This window comes from Eriocheir sinensis, chromosome 12 (assembly GCF_024679095.1).
Source record: "Eriocheir sinensis breed Jianghai 21 chromosome 12, ASM2467909v1, whole genome shotgun sequence".
Taxonomy (NCBI): domain Eukaryota; kingdom Metazoa; phylum Arthropoda; class Malacostraca; order Decapoda; family Varunidae; genus Eriocheir; species Eriocheir sinensis.
In genome coordinates this window covers 18642921-18661865 of record NC_066520.1, presented here as the reverse complement: position 1 = coordinate 18661865, position 18945 = coordinate 18642921, and the positions used below count along the sequence as shown (strand labels likewise).

The 18945-nt window shown below is 45.7% G+C and overlaps 1 protein-coding gene across 7 annotated transcripts in view; it reads right to left on the bottom strand.

The window, feature by feature from the left end:
- Positions 1–17999, bottom strand: part of LOC126997545 (receptor-type tyrosine-protein phosphatase kappa-like) — a 72255-nt gene extending 54256 nt beyond the window's left edge. For 2 of the 7 annotated variants that reach the window (XM_050858706.1, XM_050858709.1), the window contains exons 1-3: positions 17559–17999; positions 15947–16070; positions 15383–15447 (exon numbers count right to left, since the gene is read on the bottom strand). In XM_050858706.1, the coding sequence (XP_050714663.1) occupies positions 15383–15447; positions 15947–16070; positions 17559–17679 (310 nt within the window). In that variant the 5' untranslated portion in view covers positions 17680–17999. Of the gene's footprint in view, positions 1–5428; positions 7502–15382; positions 15448–15946; positions 16071–17558 lie in introns of those variants that run through there. The other 5 variants (XM_050858705.1, XM_050858707.1, XM_050858708.1 and 2 more) reach the window with 5 other exon arrangements.
- Positions 18000–18945: the final 946 nt, after the last annotated feature.

The window sequence follows — 18945 nt, the reverse complement described above, 5'->3', positions numbered from 1 at the left end:
CGTGGCGTGGCTTGAGTATAGACGACATGAGATGACAGACCAATGCACGGAGATGGATGACTGAGAGAGAGACGGATGCTGTGGTATGTGTGTAGAGGGGTAGGTGAGGGGAGGACTTCACGGTGAGGCGAAACGGGGAGAGAGAGAGAGGGGAGAGACGGGCATAGATAATTGAGGAAAGGAGGGGAGTTAAAGTAGCAGGGAGGGAGGGAAGAAGGGGAGTGAACGGGAGATAAAATGAGGGAGAGAGGAAGGGAGTAAGAGGCAAAAGGAACCAAGGGAGGAAAAGAAGGGAGGGAGGCAGAGGGGAGTGAGGGAAGGAGGGGAATGAAAGTAGCAGGGAGGGAGGGAAAGGGAGGAAGGGAGGGGAGTAAAGAGGCAGAGGAGAGGAAGGAAAGGAGGTGAATGAAGGAAGCAGGGAGAGAAAGGGAGAAAAGGGAAGGAGAGTGAGAAAGAGAGAGAGAGAGAGAGAGAGAGAGAGAGAGAGAGAGAGAGAGAGAGAGAGAGAGAGAGAGAGAGAGAGAGAGAGAGAGAGAGAGAGAGAGAGAGAGAGAGAGAGAGAGAGATCAGAGCCAAGTGTGCAAAAAACTCGGGAATTGAAAACTATGTAAATGCTGGTCACAATTGTCCGCCGTTTTATTTTTTTCAGGTGTTTTATCTTGAAAGTGGATGATTCTCTCTCTCTCTTTATCTATCTATCTATCTATCTATCTATCTATCTATCTATCTATCTATCTATCTATCTATCTATCTATCTATCCATCTATCTATCTATCTCACACAAGAAAATTCACCACCACGGCAATATATTAGAGATTTGTAAATATTAACTTCGGGGTTTATGAGGCATTTGTCTTCAGGGCGACGAATTTAGCACGATTACTCAACAACCTCGCCCTTATTGTCACAGGCAGCTGGAAAGGGGTGTAAAGAGGCGTGGGACAACGGTATTCAGTAGTTTGCAATCTCCAACAACATTAGACTTCTGGAGATATGCGTTGTCTGATTATACGGCACAACCCTTCCTCATAAGACAGTCCCAGAGCCGTTGGTTAGTAGATTCAGGCAAAACATCTGACATACCGTATCAGCGATGTCTACTTCTACGGCACAACCCTTCCTCCAAGGTAATTATGAAAGACCTTGGTTAACATGCAGACAATACAGTTAACCTAACCTAACCTAACCTAACGTAATGTAAACCAGCGATATCTCTTTCTACGGCATAACCCTTCCTTCAAAGCAATATTCAAAGACCTTGGTTAACATGCAGACAATACAGCTAACCTAACCTAACCTAACTTAACGTAATGGAAACCAGCGATATCTCTTTCTACGGCATAGCCCTTCCTCCAGTGTTATTTTGAAAGAACTTGGTTAACATGCAGACAATACAGCTAACCTAACCTAACCTAACGTAATGTAAACCAGCGATATCTCTTTCTACGGCATAACCTTACCTCCAAAGTAATGTTCAAAGACCTTGGTTAACATGCAGACAATACAGCTAACCTAACTTAACGTAATGGAAACCAGCGATATCTCTTTCTACGGCATAACCCTTCCTCCAAAGTAATTTTCAAAGACCTTAGTTAACATGCAGACAATACAGCTAACCTAACCTAACCTAACCTAACCTAACGTAGCTAATGGAAACCAGCGATATCTCTTTCTACGGCATAACCCTTTCTTCTGAGCCAGTCCCAGAGGCCTTGGTGAGTCCTCGCAGACACGCACTTTAGCCGTCAGTGGCACAAGTCCTGACAGGCGGCGGTGGTTATAGATCATCCCCGAGAGTGCATCTTAACGTGCGTGGAGAGGAAGATGAATAATGAGGCGACGTGTGGAACAGGACGAAGAGAGGGTGCGGGAAGGTGTGTAAAGTGGCAAGAAATGTGTGTGTGTGTGTGTGTGTGTGTGTGTGTGTGTGTGTGTGTGTGTGTGTGTGTGTGTGTGTGTGTGTGTGTGTGTGTGTGTGTGTGTGTGTGTGTGTGTGTGTGTGTGTGTGTGTGTGTGTGTGTGTGTGTTATGTAGTTTTCCTTGACCTCTCTTTCAGCCACTCCTCTGAACCCCCTTTTTTTTTTTATAGGAGCAGTGACTAGCAGGCTTTTATTTTCATCATAGTTTCCTTTTTTCTTGCCCTTGAGCGGTTGCCTTTGCTGTAAAAAAAAATAGACGTCCTAATGGCGGGAGAGCTAAGAGGGAAGGGTCAGTGTGATATAGACAATGAACAGCCAGTCAGACACACATAGATTGGACTGAGCACGAAACACACACTCCTTGTCTCCTTGTCTCTGGGGTCACGAAATTCAACACGCGCACTGAAGATTACGAAAGAAAAGTTGAAGAGAATATAACCGAGGCACTGAAACTTATCCTTACTTCTAACTGCACTAGACACAAATATCCTAAGCACGCTAGAGATGATGTAGCTGATAGTATAAATAAAACATGATAATACCCGCACAAATCACATAGCATATACCTTATAATACGCCAAAAATGACAATATATATAAAACAAATATAAGTGATAATTGGAAAGTCATATATAAACACGCTAAAATAACCTAAAAAGGACTAATAAGAGATGGATATAAGTGAGAATACCCTTAAAATGACAGTAATTATATAAAAAAATGGTAACAATAGGTTATTCTCCTTCACCGCCACCACCACCACCACCATCACCACCACGAAAGAGAGGAGGTGAAGGAACTGAACGGAAGGTAAAACTGCGCAACCATCACCACCACCACCACCACCACCACGACCACCACCACCACCACCACCACGACCATTACCATTAGGAAGAAGTTACACTCCGCCATCATCACCACCACCACCACCACCACCACAAGCCTCATCACCACCACCTGAAGTGTCTCACCTGCAATAACCAACAGCAGGTACACACACACACACACACACACACACACACACACACACACACACACACACACACATAGACCCAAACAGTCACATATTGAGGCTTTAACACATGCATAATTTCTCTCCGTTTCCCTCTCCCTCTCTCTCTCTTTCTCTCTCTCAAATACCACGTGACAAAATAAGGTATATGAAACAAGAAAAAAAAAAAAGATCCTGTAGGCTTTGAGGGCAGGAGGGCACGAAAAAAAGAAAACAAATATGAAGAAAAAAAAAAAAAGAGGCTGGGCAGGTGGCGGCGTGGCGGGAGATACACAAATGGAGGAGGAGGAGGAGGAGGAGGAGGAGGAGGAGGAGGAGGAGGAGGAGGAGGAGGAGGAGGAGGAGGAGGGAAGCAGTAGCATTTGGGGTAAGTCTGCTATCTTGTAAAGGAGGAAGAGGAGGAGGAGGAGGAGGAGGAGGAGGTGAGGGTACTATCTTGAGGTGAATGAGAGGAAGGAAGAAGAAAAAGGAGGAGGAGGAGGAGGAGGAGGAGGTTAAGAGAGAGAGAGAGAGAGAGAGAGAGAGAGAGAGAGAGAGAGAGAGAGAGAGAGAGAGAGAGAGAGAGAGAGAGAGAGAGAGAGAGAGAGAGAGAGAGAGAGAGAGAGAGAGAGAGAGAGAGAGAGTACACAAAGAAAGAGATAGAGATAGAGAGAGTACGCGGAACGGAAATAGACGAAGACTGAGGCGAAGATGTAAAAATATTCGTTCGTTCGTCCGTTCGAGAGAGAGAGAGAGAGAGAGAGAGAGAGAGAGAGAGAGAGAGAGAGAGAGAGAGAGAGAGAGAGAGAATCGCAAAAACCTCTCCCCCCCACCAAGATACAGCAACCTTGACCTAGTGACTTCCTCTCTAGGTCTATAATGGGCCTGTGCCACATAACTCCCTCCCTCTCCTCCCTCCCTCCCGTATATACTTCCTTTACCTACTGTCACTTCTCCGTCACTCCCCTTTCTCTCCCTCTCTTTCTTTCTCTCTCTATCTCTAACTAACTCGTAAAGGTTCTGATTCTCTCTCTTGAATGTGTTTTTGTTTCCTTTGCTGAACATTATTTCGCTCCGTTCACGTTATCTATTCGCCCTCAAAATATTTTACTTTCTTTCTCCACCTCACGTATAGTTTCCTGCTCTTCTCCTCCTCCTCCTCCTCCTCCTCCTCTCTCTTCTCCACTTTCTTCTTCATCTTCACGTTCAAGGTATTTATCCGTCCTCAAAGTTCTCTTCTGCTTCGTCTGTTTCTACTCTCCACGACACATACTTAAATTGTCTGCCCTCCTCCTCCTAGCTCCTCCTTCTTTCTCTCCTTCACCTTCTTCTTCATCTCCACGTTCAAGGTATTTATTCGACCTCAAAGTTCTCTTCTGCTTGTTTGTTTTCTACTTTCTACACTCCGTACTTTGGTTTTCTGCTCTCCCTCTCCTCTTCCTCTCTCTCCTTCTCCTTCTCTTCTTCTCCATCTTCACTTCGTGGTATTTATTCGACCTCAAAATTCTCTTCTGCTTCGTTTTTTTTTTCTACTTTCTACACTCGGTACTTTGGTTTTCTGCTCTCCTTCTCCTCTTCCTACTCCTCCTCTCTCATTCACCTCCTTCACCTTCTTCTTCATATTCACTTCGTCCAAGGTATTTACTCAATCTCAAAATTCTTCTACTTCGTTTTTTTTCTTCTCTACTCTACCTCACGTACTAGGTTTCTTTGCTCTCCTCCTGCTCTTCCTCTCTCTTCTTCCTCTTCTTCACCTTCTTCTTCACTTCATTCACAATATTTACTCGACCTCAAAACTTCTTCTACATCGGTTTCTTTTTTTCTACTCTACCCCACGTACTAGAGTTCTCTGCTTTCCTCCTCCTCCTCCTCCTCCTCTTCCTCCCGTCTCTCCGATCTTTTTATGTACATCTCCCTCCCTGCCCCTCCGACCCCTCCTTCTTCTCCTCCCCTCTCTCTCTCCCCCTCTTCGTCTCCGCGGCCCCCCGTGAGTAGTTTGTATGTACGACACGAGGTAAATCGGCCAAGGTCTCACCAGGGGGGGCGTGTGTGAGAGAGAGAGAGAGAGAGAGAGAGAGAGAGAGAGAGAGAGAGAGAGAGAGAGAGAGAGAGAGAGAGAGAGAGAGAGAGAGAGAGAGAGAGAGAGAGAGAGAGTTTACTAATTTATTTTGTAAAAGTGGATTAGTAAGAGAACTTGAGAGGACGCAGGTGTGTGTGTGTGTGTGTGTGTGTGTGTGTGTGTGTGTGTGTGTGTGTGTGTGCGCGCGCTTGTTTCAGGGGCCGGTAAACAAATATGTCTCATTTATTTAACTAACACACACACACACACACACACACACAGGTGGCAGTAACATCATCGTCGCCTCGGTCGCCCGTCGCGGCGGTGCGGCGGACAGGTGGCGGAGGAAGGACGAGGCGAGGAAGAGATATGGTGCACGAGGCTACGGAGGAGCGCCTCGACGCACGTACGGATGAAAATGTTACACAAAGGATTACAGACTCATATACAAGAGACTTACTTATGCGGATGAGTCCGGAGTTGAGCATGGACAGCTGGATTCTGTTGGGGATCGCCGAGAGGGACTTGGAGGAGGCGCTGAGGAATCTCCTTTTCTTTGGCTTGTCTTTGGCTTTGGTGCGTGCCCTCCTGCTCGAGCCCACCGCCACGGGGTCCTCGCCCACCACCGTGGAGTCAATGGTAGCGCCGCCCCCGCCCGACGAGGACGCCAAACTGTTGCTTGCCGACAAGTCCATTGTGTCGCGGTCATGCATCACCCCTCAATGAGGCTCCTGGGGGCTGCAGCCGCCGCTGCAGCTGCTGACGCACCACCCCTCCCTCTGCCTTGTGTATTGCACCCTCTGTCGCAGATAACACAGCTTCTTCCACTTGTATTAGTATTATAATTACTTTCGTGTTGCTGTCGTTGTCCTTTATGCTGGTGCTGCTTATGCACTGCCTCGCCTCCGGGCAGGGTTCCCCACGACACATAGACGCACACTCCCCTTCACGCGGCCATCAACAGACCCCCGCCGCCACCACACTGCTGCCGGGCGGAGCGCGCGAAACACAGAGACCAAAGGCTTGACGGAGGGCGGGCACGGGCACGGCTGGGAGCGCTGCCCCACACACACTGCTCACCCTGTCCGCCCCGAACCCCACACCTGCGCGGCTAAAACCGTGGCACCGCCCGGGGACCACGCCAAGTATGCGCCCACGGACGCCAGTGGCCGCCCGTGCCCGACACCCCCCCCACGCCGGGCCGCGCACTATCCCGGGACACCCCTGCCCCGCCGCTCCTCGCCCCCCCATGCCGCACCTCCGCCTCCCCGCCAGACATCGTTCACAGACTTAAGAACAGTTCACGTGACTTGCATGACATTATTGTTTCCATAAACTTGCATTTCCTTCCCCAACACTGCACGCCGCCTGCACGCCTTACGCACGGCCGCTGCACCTTACACACAGACTCTCTTTGGCGATTATTGTGATTTCCATATTTTTCAAAAGGTCATTCAGAAGGGACAGTTGAGACCGTCACGGCGGCATGTCTTCGGCAAACTGCTAATCTGCTTTGAATGGTGGATTTCAACATGCCGGCAGCGTAGAGAAGTGAAGCATGAATCAAGTGAAGATAAGATAGTGTCCGCTTCAAATGGCTTGGGGAAGAGGTGGAGGTGTGTATGGATGAGTCATAGAGTGCAACGGTAGGGCAGGGCGCTGGTACTCTTGCATACATGAAGGTGTTTAACGAAGCATGATTTCGTCCTGAAGCTCGGTGATCAGTTTCATGTCCACGCTGCTCTCTGCTCAAAGGAACACCACAAAACAAACGCAGAAGAGGATGATGAAGAAGAGAGCGAAGGAGAGCACGATGAGGAAGATGGTGATCGGTACCATCACCACCCTCGCGGTTTCGATGTAGATGATCAGTCCAAGGATGACGGCGAGGTACAGGACGCACACCAGCAGCCTCGCGCGCCACCAGCCAATGTTCCCTCTTCGGTTCGCTGGTCCCGGCTGCTCGTCGCCCTCACACCTCGCCCCAACGACCCTGCCACCACCACCACCGCTTCGACCCTTGGAGCCTCGAGTCACGTCCCAGCCGTCGACTCGTACTCTTGACAGAACCAAGCTAGAGGGATCCAATACAGTCTCCGGCGCTGCTGAGGTTGAGGCCGAGGACGCAGGGTACAGGGACGGGGCGACCTTACTGACGGCTCCCTGGGTCGGAGGAAGCCTCGGGTGGGGGTGCCGGGGGCAGACGGAGGGTTCAGGGCCAGGCATCCACGTACAGGAGGAGGTTCATCGTCCACAATGCCTTCACTCGCGTCTGATCTTTGCGTCTCGGCGGCCCTCACACCCTCACACCCTCGCACCCCTACCCCCGAGTCGAAAGTTCAAACCCTCAAACACTAAAAGGGTTTCTCGGAGCCTGTACAGGAGATGAAAGGCACCATTCCCACCACGGACAAGTGCCTACTACGCCTTCCGTCCGCTAATTTTTTCACTGTGTATTGATCTTCACATTCGCTGCACCGGGAAAATGCAAAACTGTCTCCTGAGCTATTTTATACACCTGGAAATTAATCACTTGTTGCAAAAAAATAGAGGAAAATCACTTTATATGCTGCATTCTGAGTTCCTTCTCCCATCGAAAGTCTGATGCAATGAAAAAAGTATCAACAACGAAGGCTACAGGTTGCAAAATAGAGGAAATTAAACGATAACCTTAAAATAATAACTTGTTCTGCGCCTCCAAAGCCAGAACTGTTCCCTCAATAACCTATACACTGCATTTTAAGTCCTTTGTCCCACCCGAAGTCTGATGCAAATAAATAAGTATCAACGACGAAGGGTACACATCGCCAAATAGAGGAAATAAAACGATAACCTTAAAAATAACTCGTCCTGCACCTCCAAAGCCAGAACTGTTCACTCTACATACTGCGTTCTGAGTCTCTTGTCCCACCCAAGTTCTGATGCAATGAAAAAGTATAAAAAACGAAGACTACACGTGCAGACAGTAGAAATCAAATGCAAAATCTTTAAAAAAAAAATTGCTCTGCACCTCAAAATCGAAAACTGTTCACTCTGTATACTGCCTTTTGAGTCTCTTGTCCCACCCAAGTTCTGATGCAATGAAAAAGTGTCAACAACGAAGACTACACGTGAAAACAGAAGAAATCAAATACAAAATCTTAAAAAAAAAAATTGCTCTGCACCTCAAAATCGAAAACTGTTCCCTCTACATACTGCGTTTTAAGTCTCTTGTGCTACCGAAAGTCTGATGCGATGAAAAGTATGAAGAACGAAAATCACTCGCGCAAAACAGAGTAAATTAACCGCTTACTTAAACAAAAACAAGACGAGAACTGTTCACTATATATACTGCATTTTGAGTCCCCCCCCACACACACACACCTAAGTTCGATGCGATAAACAAAATAACAAACATCAACAAATAATAAAAACAAGTAACTAACAACAACAAAACAGTAAACGGAATAACAACAACAACAACGAAAGGGAGCTACACGTCATACAGCGAAGACAGGCAGACAGAAGATTCGCTCGTAACAAAACAATGATTAGTATGAAAGAAAACGTAATGGGGCCAACGACCTAGGGTGTCAACAAACTACGGTCGGGCGTCGTTGCAATGGTCCCTCACTCACTCACACACTCACTCGTTGTCCAGCATGAATGAAAACAAACAAGCCGCAAAGAGCTACAGAATCTAACCCCAAACAACTTGAAGGGCGGCCAAGTACATAGATATTTGACAAGGCTTTCGAAGGAGTTTGGGGGATTTTCAAGGGTAGTTTTATGACCCTTTTGGTAGTTTGACCCTTCCTCTGTACCCTGAACCCTAAAAACCCTGAAGACTCTCCAAAAATGACCCCAAACTAACCCCAAACAACTTTAAGGGTCATAGTCTTACATATTTCAGCGCCCAAGTACAACACATATTTAACAAGGCTCTTTCATATGAGTTTGGGGGATTTCCAGACGTAGTTTTATGACCCTTTTGTTAGTTTTACTCTTCTGTACCCTGAGCCCTAAAAAAAACTGAACAAACTCGCCAAAACTGACCCCAAACAACTTTCTTCAGCAGTTTTTCGGCGCCGAAGTAGAACACATATTTGACAAGGCTTTCGTATGAGTGATTTGGGCATTTCCAGGGTAGTTTTATGATCTTTCTGGTAGTTTGACCCTTCTTCTGTACCATGAACCTAAAGAATCACTCATTAGGACGCGACTGATCTCCTTTTCGGCCTTTGGAAATGGTTGAGGTGAGGGATGGAAGCGTATGAGAGTACGGACCGAAGGCTTTCCTCTTGAGCGCAACCAGCATAAGATCGGATCCCACTAAAGCATGTTCCCAATCCTCTTTGCTTGATCGTTTTCGTTTGCTTTCTTTATCTTGGTTGTGAGAGAGAAAGAGACTAAAAGAAAGAATAAAAGAATAAAACAAAGGGAGAAAGAAAAATAATAAGAATAAGGTCAAAGAAGATAAAGAAATAACTGAAAAAATAAATATAATAGAGCGTAAAAAAATGACAAAAAAAGACAAAAAAGAAAAAAAAATCATTGAAATAGGGTTATCGAGAGAGAGAGAGAGAGAGAGACCGCCTGGAGGAAGGGGGGAGGGGCGGAGGTGAACGAGGAGACGGAAGAAAGGGAATGTTTTAATCAACTAAGCGTTCCGTCAGTTGAGCGTCCGCCACCAACACAATTTTGCGAGACTCACACTCACGACGCCATGAAAGAAAAAAAAAGATGAAAAGAGAACACAGATAAGAGAGAGAGGAAGGGAGTGAAGGAGGAAGGGCGGGAAGGAGGAAGGAAAGGAAGGAGGAAGGGAGGGAGGGAAGGAGGAAGGAAGTGAGGGGAAGTCTTATGCAATCCTCCTTCTCCTCTTCCTCCTCTCCACCTCCTCCTTCTCCTCCTTCTCTTCACCTTCCCCTCCTTCTCCTCCTCTTTCATATTTTCCTCCTCTTCCTCTTCCTCTTTCTTTTAAGGTACGAATTTTAAGGACCAAATTTAACGTTCCTGCAACAAGTGTCTTTTTTTTTTTCTCTCTTGTAATTTGCTGTGCAGCTCAGGACGGGAAGAGATCTGATAACTAAGGCATCATCGTCATCATCATTATCATTATCATCGTAAGACAAAATACTTCACGTTGCCTGCTCTTCCGTGTTCTCCAAGTTTATTTTCTTACTGTTCTTTCTTCTTCTTTTGGTCTTATTTTTTTCTTTTTTTGTTTCTTTTCTTGTTTCTTTTTTGTTTTTACTGTTTATTTTAATCTTTTGTCCATCTGCTTTTCCTGCTCATCTTTTGTTTGTGTTCTGATTCTTCTTTTTTTTCTTTTTTTCTTCTTTCTTCTTCCTCCTCCTCTTAATCTTTCTCTCCTCCTCCTCTTCCTCTCATATCTTCTTGCACTTCTTTCCGCTGACGAATACACGACAGTCTCCTTGGTCAGTCAGTCAGTCAGTTAGTAGCAGTAGTAGTAGTAGTAGTAGTAGTAGTAGTAGTAGTAGTAGTAGTAGTAGTCGTAATAGTAGTAGTAGTCGTAGTAGTAGTAGTAGTAAATGTTGATGTTGTCGATGTATGTAATGGGTGTAGCATTAACAATAATAGCAGTAGTAGTAGTAGTAGTAGTAGTAGTAGTAGTAGCAGTAGTAGTAGTAGTAGTTATTGTTGCAGTCGTCGTGGTCGTAGCAATAGCAATAGTAGTATATTCAACCTCGCGGGGCAGAGCTTGTGTTTACTAAGGAGGCCGAGCTTAGAATAAACTTAAACAGCTGGCGGTGGGGACGAGGCGGTGGAGGGTAACACGAACACTCCCCCGTTTGTATCTAGGACATGGCGCTACGACGGCCGGCAGACGAGGAGAGGAGGAGGCAACGTAACCGAGCGAGAAGGTACCAAAATGTGTCTCCTATTATATTCATCTCACTTTTTTTCCCTCTTTCAGAATAGTTCATTTTTTGGGTTCGTTTTTTTCTGAGTTTTTTTTCTAGATCTTTTTTTTTTCTTTACATTCTTCACTGCCATTTCCTAATCCTCCTCCTCCTCCTTCTCCTCTTTCTTCTTGTTCTATTCTTTTTTCCTCTTCTCTCCGATTCTATTAACTATACGGTATGCGATGGATAGCAAGAAAAGAGAGAGGAGGAGGAGGAGGAGGAAGAGGGAGAGGAGGAGGAGGAGGAGGAGGAGGAGGAGGAGGCTATAGAGTTTCTGATTTTTTTTCATTTTCTTCAGCCTCTTATTTCTTCGTTTTTCTTCTGCTTCTTCTTCGTCTTTCTCTTTATTTTCTTCGCCACCACCACCATCATCTCTCCATTCTCCTCCTCCTCCTCCATCTCGTTCTATCTTTCCCTCTTCTCTCCTATTCCTCCTCCTTTTCCTCACCCATCTTTCTTTTTCGCTTTTCCTCTCTTTCTCTTCCGCCTCTCACACTCTTCGCTAACGCCACTCCATGAAATTTGATGAACACTAAATATGCGAGTAAAAGGAAAAATATACGATAATGTATGTGATAAAGAAAGAAAATGAGAAGAGGAGGAGGAGGAGACAGGAACAGGAATAGGAGGAGGAGGAGGAACACGAAGAAGACCAGAAACAGTAGACATAAAATATGGAGAGGGAGATGAAGGAAGAGGAGGAGGAGGAGACATGAACAGGAATAGGAGAAGGAAATGGAGGAAAAGGAGGAGGAGGAACACGAAGAAGAGCAGAACCAGTAGAAAGAAAATAAGGAATAGGAGAAGGAGATGGAGGAAGAGGAGGGAGGAGCTGAGATGAAGGATGAGAAGGTAAATGAAGATATGAACGTAAGTAACACAAACAACACAAGGCGAGTAACACTTTTTTAAACTTAACTGATGGCAACGTTTACCTAAGAGTGACGAGATGGATGGAAGAAGGAGAGAAAGAGACAAGCGAAGAGGGGAAAAAAAAGGAAGGGAGGAAGGAGAAGAGAAGTGAAAAAAGGATGAATTGAAGTATATGAAGAATAAATGAAGGTTTGAAAGGATTAGTGAAAGAAAAAAAAGGAGAAAAACGTAGAAAGAAAGGAAAAGAAGGAAGGTACGGAGAAGAGAAGTGAACAAGAACTGAATGAATGAAGGTTGAAAAAAAAAGAGGAGTTATTGAAAGAGACAGATGACTGGAAAGAAAGAAAAGAGAAAAGAATAAAGGAGAAAATATAGCAAAAATTTAAAAATATCTCGAATCCACTAACATCACTGCGAGAAAACTGTTGTATATATAACTATGATCATTAACAAATATCTCAAACGTTTCAAGAGTTGCCCCTAGTTACTCCTCCTGTTCCTCTTTTCTCCTCTTCCTCCTCCTTTTCTCTTCTTTTATTTTTATTTTATCGTTCACTTCCTTCCCAAGAAAAAAGTGAAGACAAGAGTAATGCAATGCCCGCCTAAATTCATACCAGTTGTGTTGTTAAGTTGTATTTGTATGATTATTATTTGTTACAGTATCATTAGTCATATCAAATGTTGTACAATCAAATTATATTGCTAACTTCTATCATTTGTTGCAATCATCTATATTAAACAAGTCTTATTTTTTTACAGCAAGGGAGACAAAAAACAAAATCAATACAAAAGATCCGCTATATGCTGTTCCAACAAAAGAAACAAGAACGAGAGGCCAAAAGCGAGGTGAATTTCGGGTGAAGAGGTGTCCTGATACTCTCCTCTTGAATGCGCTCAGGTCGTAAGCAGAAGGAAACATATCGTCACCCTCATAAAATAATCGCCTAAGTTATTATTCAGCGATTTCCGGGTTTTTGTCTACATCAATTTTTCAACATGTGACGCCCATTTCTGCATAGTTCCCTTCGTCATTCAGTGTTTAAGTGCTCTAGAACTGACCTTTTCATTTCTGTCTAAATCTTAAGCCAAATGAGATAATCACAGTTCTTTTCTGATTTCGTGAAGAGTAGAAAATAGTGGCTTGGGCGGTTTGTTTACGTAGGTGACGATATACAGACGGGGTGGAGAAGGTCAAGAGCGAGGTCAATTTGGAGTGGAGAGGTGTTTTGATACCCTCCTCTTGAACGCATTCCGGTCGTAAGCAGAGGAAAACATATACAGACGAAGTGGAAATCGAGAGAGCAAAACCAGTCACACCGCAATGATATCACAACCCAAACACCAGGCAAGTACTCTTCGCCAACTGTCCTTCAACTTTCAATAACCTCAGGAGCACTTCGGAGGACTCACACGGCGTACTAAAGTCAACAACATCCGGGAGCTCTGAACTCGCTCTCTCCGTGACTTCGAGATCGTGGTGGTGGGTGCGGCGGGGGCGATGGTAAGGGAACGGTGTGTAGAGGGAGGTTAGCGCGAGGAGGAGAACCACGCGACTGAGGCTGCTAGCGGGGAACACGGTGTAGGGAGGCAGGGGAGAGGAGGGTTGGGTCAGGGAGGCAGGGAAAGTGAGGGGAAGGGGAGAGGGTCGCGAGGGGAAAAGGAAGACGGAGGGGAAAGGAGGGAAAAAGGGCTGCGTGGTAGGAGGAATGGTAGAGTTGCGCGGTTAGAGGGTGGAGTGGGGTGAGGAGGGGGTGTTGAGAGAGAGAGAGAGAGAGAGAGAGAGAGAGAGAGAGAGAGAGAGAGAGAGAGAGAGAGAGAGAGAGAGAGAGAGAGAGAGAGAGAGAGAGAGAGAGAGAGAGAGAGAGAGAGAGAGAGAGAGAGAGAGAATGGTAAACACGACAAAAACAATAACAACAGCAACAACAACAACAGCTACAACTACTACGACAACAAACATACTCAGCTTATCGTGAACCAAAACAAACAAACAAGCAAACAAACAAAGAGAAAAAAAGAGCAAGAAAGAGTAGCTACCATCAATAACAACATTTAGGGCCTTGACATCAATAAATAAAAGTGATGATACAATTAGAAGATAATAATGTTTGCAGTAATGTAATAAAAATGGTGGCAGTGGTAATAGTTATAATAGTAGTAGTAGTAGTAGCAGTAGTAGTAGCAGCAGGAGTAGTAGTAGTGGTGGTGGTGGCGGCGGCGGCGAAGGCGTTATGATACAAGGATATTACGAGACGGCATTACATCACTGATAAAGCCATGACTCAAGACCGGTAGGTGGGTGGGTTGCCTCAGGGACGGGACCAGACCACCGCGGCCCTCCACACCCTCCTCTTCCCTCTCCCTCCCTCTCCCAATGCAAACGACACGTGTAGAGAGAGAGAGAGGGAGAGGGAAAGGAAGAGAGATACTGGCAAAGGAAAACGGGAAGATGATGATGCCGCGAGTAAAAAAGCAAGAAGAGGAGGAGAGAAAGCAATGAGGAAAGAACGAGGAGAAAAATGGAAAGATGCAGACACAAGAAGAGGAAAGATGTACATTTGTAGTGAAAGGAAGAGAAAGAGACTGGCAAAGGAAAACAGGAAGATGATGATGCCACGAGTAAAAAAGCAAGAAGAGGAGGAGAGAAAGCAATGAGGAAAGAACGGGGAGGAAAATGGAAAGCTGCAGACACGAGAAGAGGAAAGATGTACATTTGTAGTGATAAAAGATACCCAATTTTTCACCCCTCTCGAGAGTGAAGAAGATAGTTAAGCAATGTACGTGTCAGCTAAAACGGCACTGAGGAGAGGGAGAGGGAGAGGGTGAGGGACGGAGATAGAGGGAGAGATGCTGGAGAAGAGGAGGGAAACAGAATGACGTTGCTGCGAGAGGAGAAATGAGAGAAAAAGCTGAGTAGAGAAAGAGGCAGAAAATGTAAAGATGAAAGCAAGAGAAGAAGAGATGTACTTTATAGAGATAGGAGATGCACATGTTTTTTTTCCTCGTTAACTAAGCATTGAGGACAGGATACAGAGAATACATGAAGATAATATTGAGTTACCCAAGGATGTTAAGAATAGTGGCAATCTGGCAACCTTCAAGAAAGCACTGAAGACTCGCTTATTCACTAATCCTACGACGGGGCGGGGCCTAAAACCTCATCAACGGTAAACGGTAAACGGTAATCTCCTTAGTGGCCTTTGAAACTAGGTGTTACAAAAGCCGATAGCGTCTGAGAATACAGGACTGAGACACACCAATTTCTTTTCTCTATCCACTATCCTCCTCCTCCTCCTCCTCCTTCTCCTCCTCCTCTTCCTCCTCTCTTCTATCTTCACGTCCAGACCAGACCAGACCAGGCCAGTAGGAACAAGATACCAGACCTATTTTCCAATCCCCAGATCGTCCCACACTAAAAAAAAAAAGAATAAAAAAAAAGAACTGAAACTAACACTTTCAAACACTAGAGGCAATTCACATGAACCAAAAAAAATACCAACATATGATTTAACCGTGCGTGCGTGTGTGTGTGTGTGTGTGTGTGTGTGTGTGTGTGTGTGTGTGTGTGTTGACCAGGCATACACAAAACACACACACACACAGACGGAGGGACACGAAGGAAGGTTAACACTCACCGTACATGACCTTCGAGATCCTGTCCCAGTTCTTCCTGATCGTGTTGGGGTTTCTGGCATCCTTCCTGGCGGGGCAACAGGTGGGTGAGTGACTGCTAACAAGTGTGTGTGTGTGTGTGTGTGTGTGTGTGTGTGTGTGTGTGTGTGTGTGTGTGTGTGTGTGTGTGTGTGTGCTAAAAGTCAATCATTTTATATCGGTATTTACTTTATCCATCTCAAACTTAACTTATTTATCTATTTATTCGTCGATCTATCTATCTGTCTGTCTGTCTATCCATTCATCTACTGACTTATCTACTAGTCTATCTGTATTCTACAATCTACCAGTCTGTCTCAATCTATCTATCTATCTTTCTACCTATCTATCTATCTGTCTGTCTATTCATTCATCTATTGACCTATTACTAGTCTAGCTGCATTCTATAATTTACCTGTCTGTCTTAATCAATGTCTATCTATCTATCTATCATTCAATCAATCAATCAGTCTGTCTATTTAACTATCTATCCATCTATCTATCTACCTCTTTCTATCCTCCAATCACCCTAACCACCTGCATCTCACCTGAGGTACTTGAGGACGGCGAGGGAGAGGAACAACACGGAGGAGAGGATGCAGAAGAAGATCGTCCAAGGCCCCTCGGTGACCACGCAGCAGAGGTACTCATCGGCAGCGACCCCGGCAACGGCTGGCGGCAAACACACACACGCACACAATGGTCGATATTATAAGACACTTTGGCTTCTCACATCAGCTATTTCTAAAGGTCAAAGAGGGGGCCAGTCGCGTTTTAATGAGTGTTTCTTTAGGTTCACGGTACGGAGAAAGGTTCAAACTACCACCAGGGTCATAAAACTACCCCTGGAAATGCCCACAACTCCTACGAAAGCCTTGTCAAATATGTGTTCTTGGGCGACGAACTGTCTTGTAATACGACCCATTAATGACTCGCCCGCTACGCCTCCTGACAACGCTACGAGACACACTGAGGGTCGTATTTTAAAACATTTCGTCCCCCAAGAACACAAATTTGACAAGGCTTTCGTAGGAGTTGTGGGCATTTCCAGGAGTAGTTTTATGACCCTGGTGGTAGTTTGACCCTTTTTCTGTACTACATTGAACCATAAATCATAGTTCGTAGCTGTCGTATGTATAAAGCTATGTATATTTAGTGTATGAATAGTTCGTAACTGTCGAATAAATGGGATTGTCCACATACGGGACACCTCTCCTCCCGAAATTGACCCCTCTTTCGGCCACCTCTTTGGATTCTTTTTAGGAGCAGCGAGTAGCGGACTGTTTTTTTTTTATTATTGTTTCCTCTCTTTGTGCCCTTGAGCTGTCTCCTTTGTTGTAAAAAAAATACGGAATGCTTTATGGATAGGTAATCACTGCCTAACTAAATGGGAAGAGGTCCAAAGTATTATGAATTTGGCATACTCATAATTCGTAGCTGTCGTATGTATAAAGCAATGTAAAGTTAGCGCATAGGTAGTTTGAAATTATCGAAGAAATGGGATTGTCCACATAGGGAAATACCTTAAGGGCAGATTTTCATAACTAAACGCCACAAGAAACCCATAGATCCTAAACAATATGAATTTGGCACACTCATAGTTCGTAACTGTCGTATGTTTCAAGCAATGTAAATTTAGTTAGGTTCAAATAAAACTTTCTGAACGTAACCCGTGAATAAATCTCAAAGGAAGCCTGGAAACTAAATGGATTGTCGTGCATGACTCACTAATGACTATATACTGTTTTACAATTCTAATGTTCTTAAAATATCTCTCATTAAGTTATGCCGTGAATGACGATGAGAAACTATGATACACTAAGGCTTCCAAGATAAGACTCGTTTAATTCCACGGTCATTAGAATCTCTGTTAAAGTAAGACGTCAACGCCTGTGAGAAACGTTGATACACTGAGAATTCCATGGTAGCAGACTCGTTCTTTCCTAATGTAAACAGCTCTGACTTTAATAAACTGCGGATTCCATGATTACAGACTCGTCTTTTCTTATGGTAAACAGCTCTGAGGAACCCTGGGGAAGTAGGGTAAACAGGAGCAAGGGACGGCAAAAATAGAGGTAGTAGAGGTAGCAGGAGGAGGAGCAAAAAGCACTCATTATTTGAAGCGCCTCCTGACTAGCAGTGGACATGTGCGTGACTCACTGAGGTTGTGCTCCTTGAGTCCCGGCGGCACGAGGAGAGTGGACTCGTTGTAGCGCTTGAAGAGTGGCCACCACGGCGACGGGGGCGACCTGGCGACTCTCCCGCGGGCCACGACACCCATGGCTGGCTGGCACTTCGGGGCTTGATGGAACACTCTTATCTTATTGCTATAGGAACCCTTGTAACGGCTGTATAGGCTGTGGGAACGAATGCACACTTTACAGAAGGTATCTTGATGACTTTTCTCGCAATCGTCATGTCCTTAGATCGTGTAGCGTGAGACTCATGTTTTCAGGCGAGAGTATCACGAGCGAATACATGAACACTGGTGGTTGGTGGGCGTGTGGGGAGGGAGGGACACGTGCCGCAGTGAATGCCACTTCTCCTGCCTCAGGGCCCGCCGCCACAGGACTGCAGGTGCCCCGCCGCTGCCCGCCCATATCCCTTCTGGGCCTGACCTCGAAGCCAACACGCTTATCTCGTTAAAGCTAACACGGTAGGCGCCTCAGGCTCCCGCTCGCGCGTCTGGGAATGAAACAACTCGTCCTCGGCCCCGTAGGAAACTGACTGTCAAACAACTGGCGATCTTGGATAAATGTTTTGACAATGACAAAACATTTACCTCACGTACCTCCCGGACCACTAATTTCCGCAGTTACCGATGTTGTACTGGAGAGATCGGGAGAAAATGTTGCGTATCGAAACTGCCGTCCAAGGTAAATGGATACGCAAGGTAGTTTCACGCTGGGGGTGGGGGGGTGGGGGGCGTAGTACCGAAATTAGTCCGTTATGCGCATCCTTGTGTGACGTCACGATACATAGCGACAGAAGGGCTAGAATGTCATGTGCTGGAAGTTCAGTTTTGAAAATATGCCCGCTGTTTGGATTGTTCGTGGGTGCAAATCTATACAGCTTTACTTTAGTTTAGGTCTTTACTTTAGTTCTTGATTATTTATCATTCTACTGCTTTTGCAAAACCGAAAAATAAATTACATTATGATACGATAAATGATTTTAATTCTCTCTCTCTCTCTCTCTCTCTCTCTCTCTCTCTCTCTCTCTCTCTCCTGTTACCCCCTACTTCTCCCCCTCTGGATTTATAGTGACATCATGCCCGCCTGCGCGATGCGGGTGGCGTGAAACTGCCTTGCGTAGCGCTCTTTACCTTGACTGCCGCCATGCAATGCAGATCACTGAAAAAAAAAGCCGTGTTGGGGATTGCCGGCCTCAAGGATGCATCTGCCCTCCTGCACCCCTCACCCCTCACCCCCACGCCTGCACCCCATCACCCTCCATACCCCAACGCCTGCACCACTGACCCCTCACCCCCACGCCTGCACCCCATCACCCCTCCATACCCCCACGCCTGCACCCCATCACCCTGCAT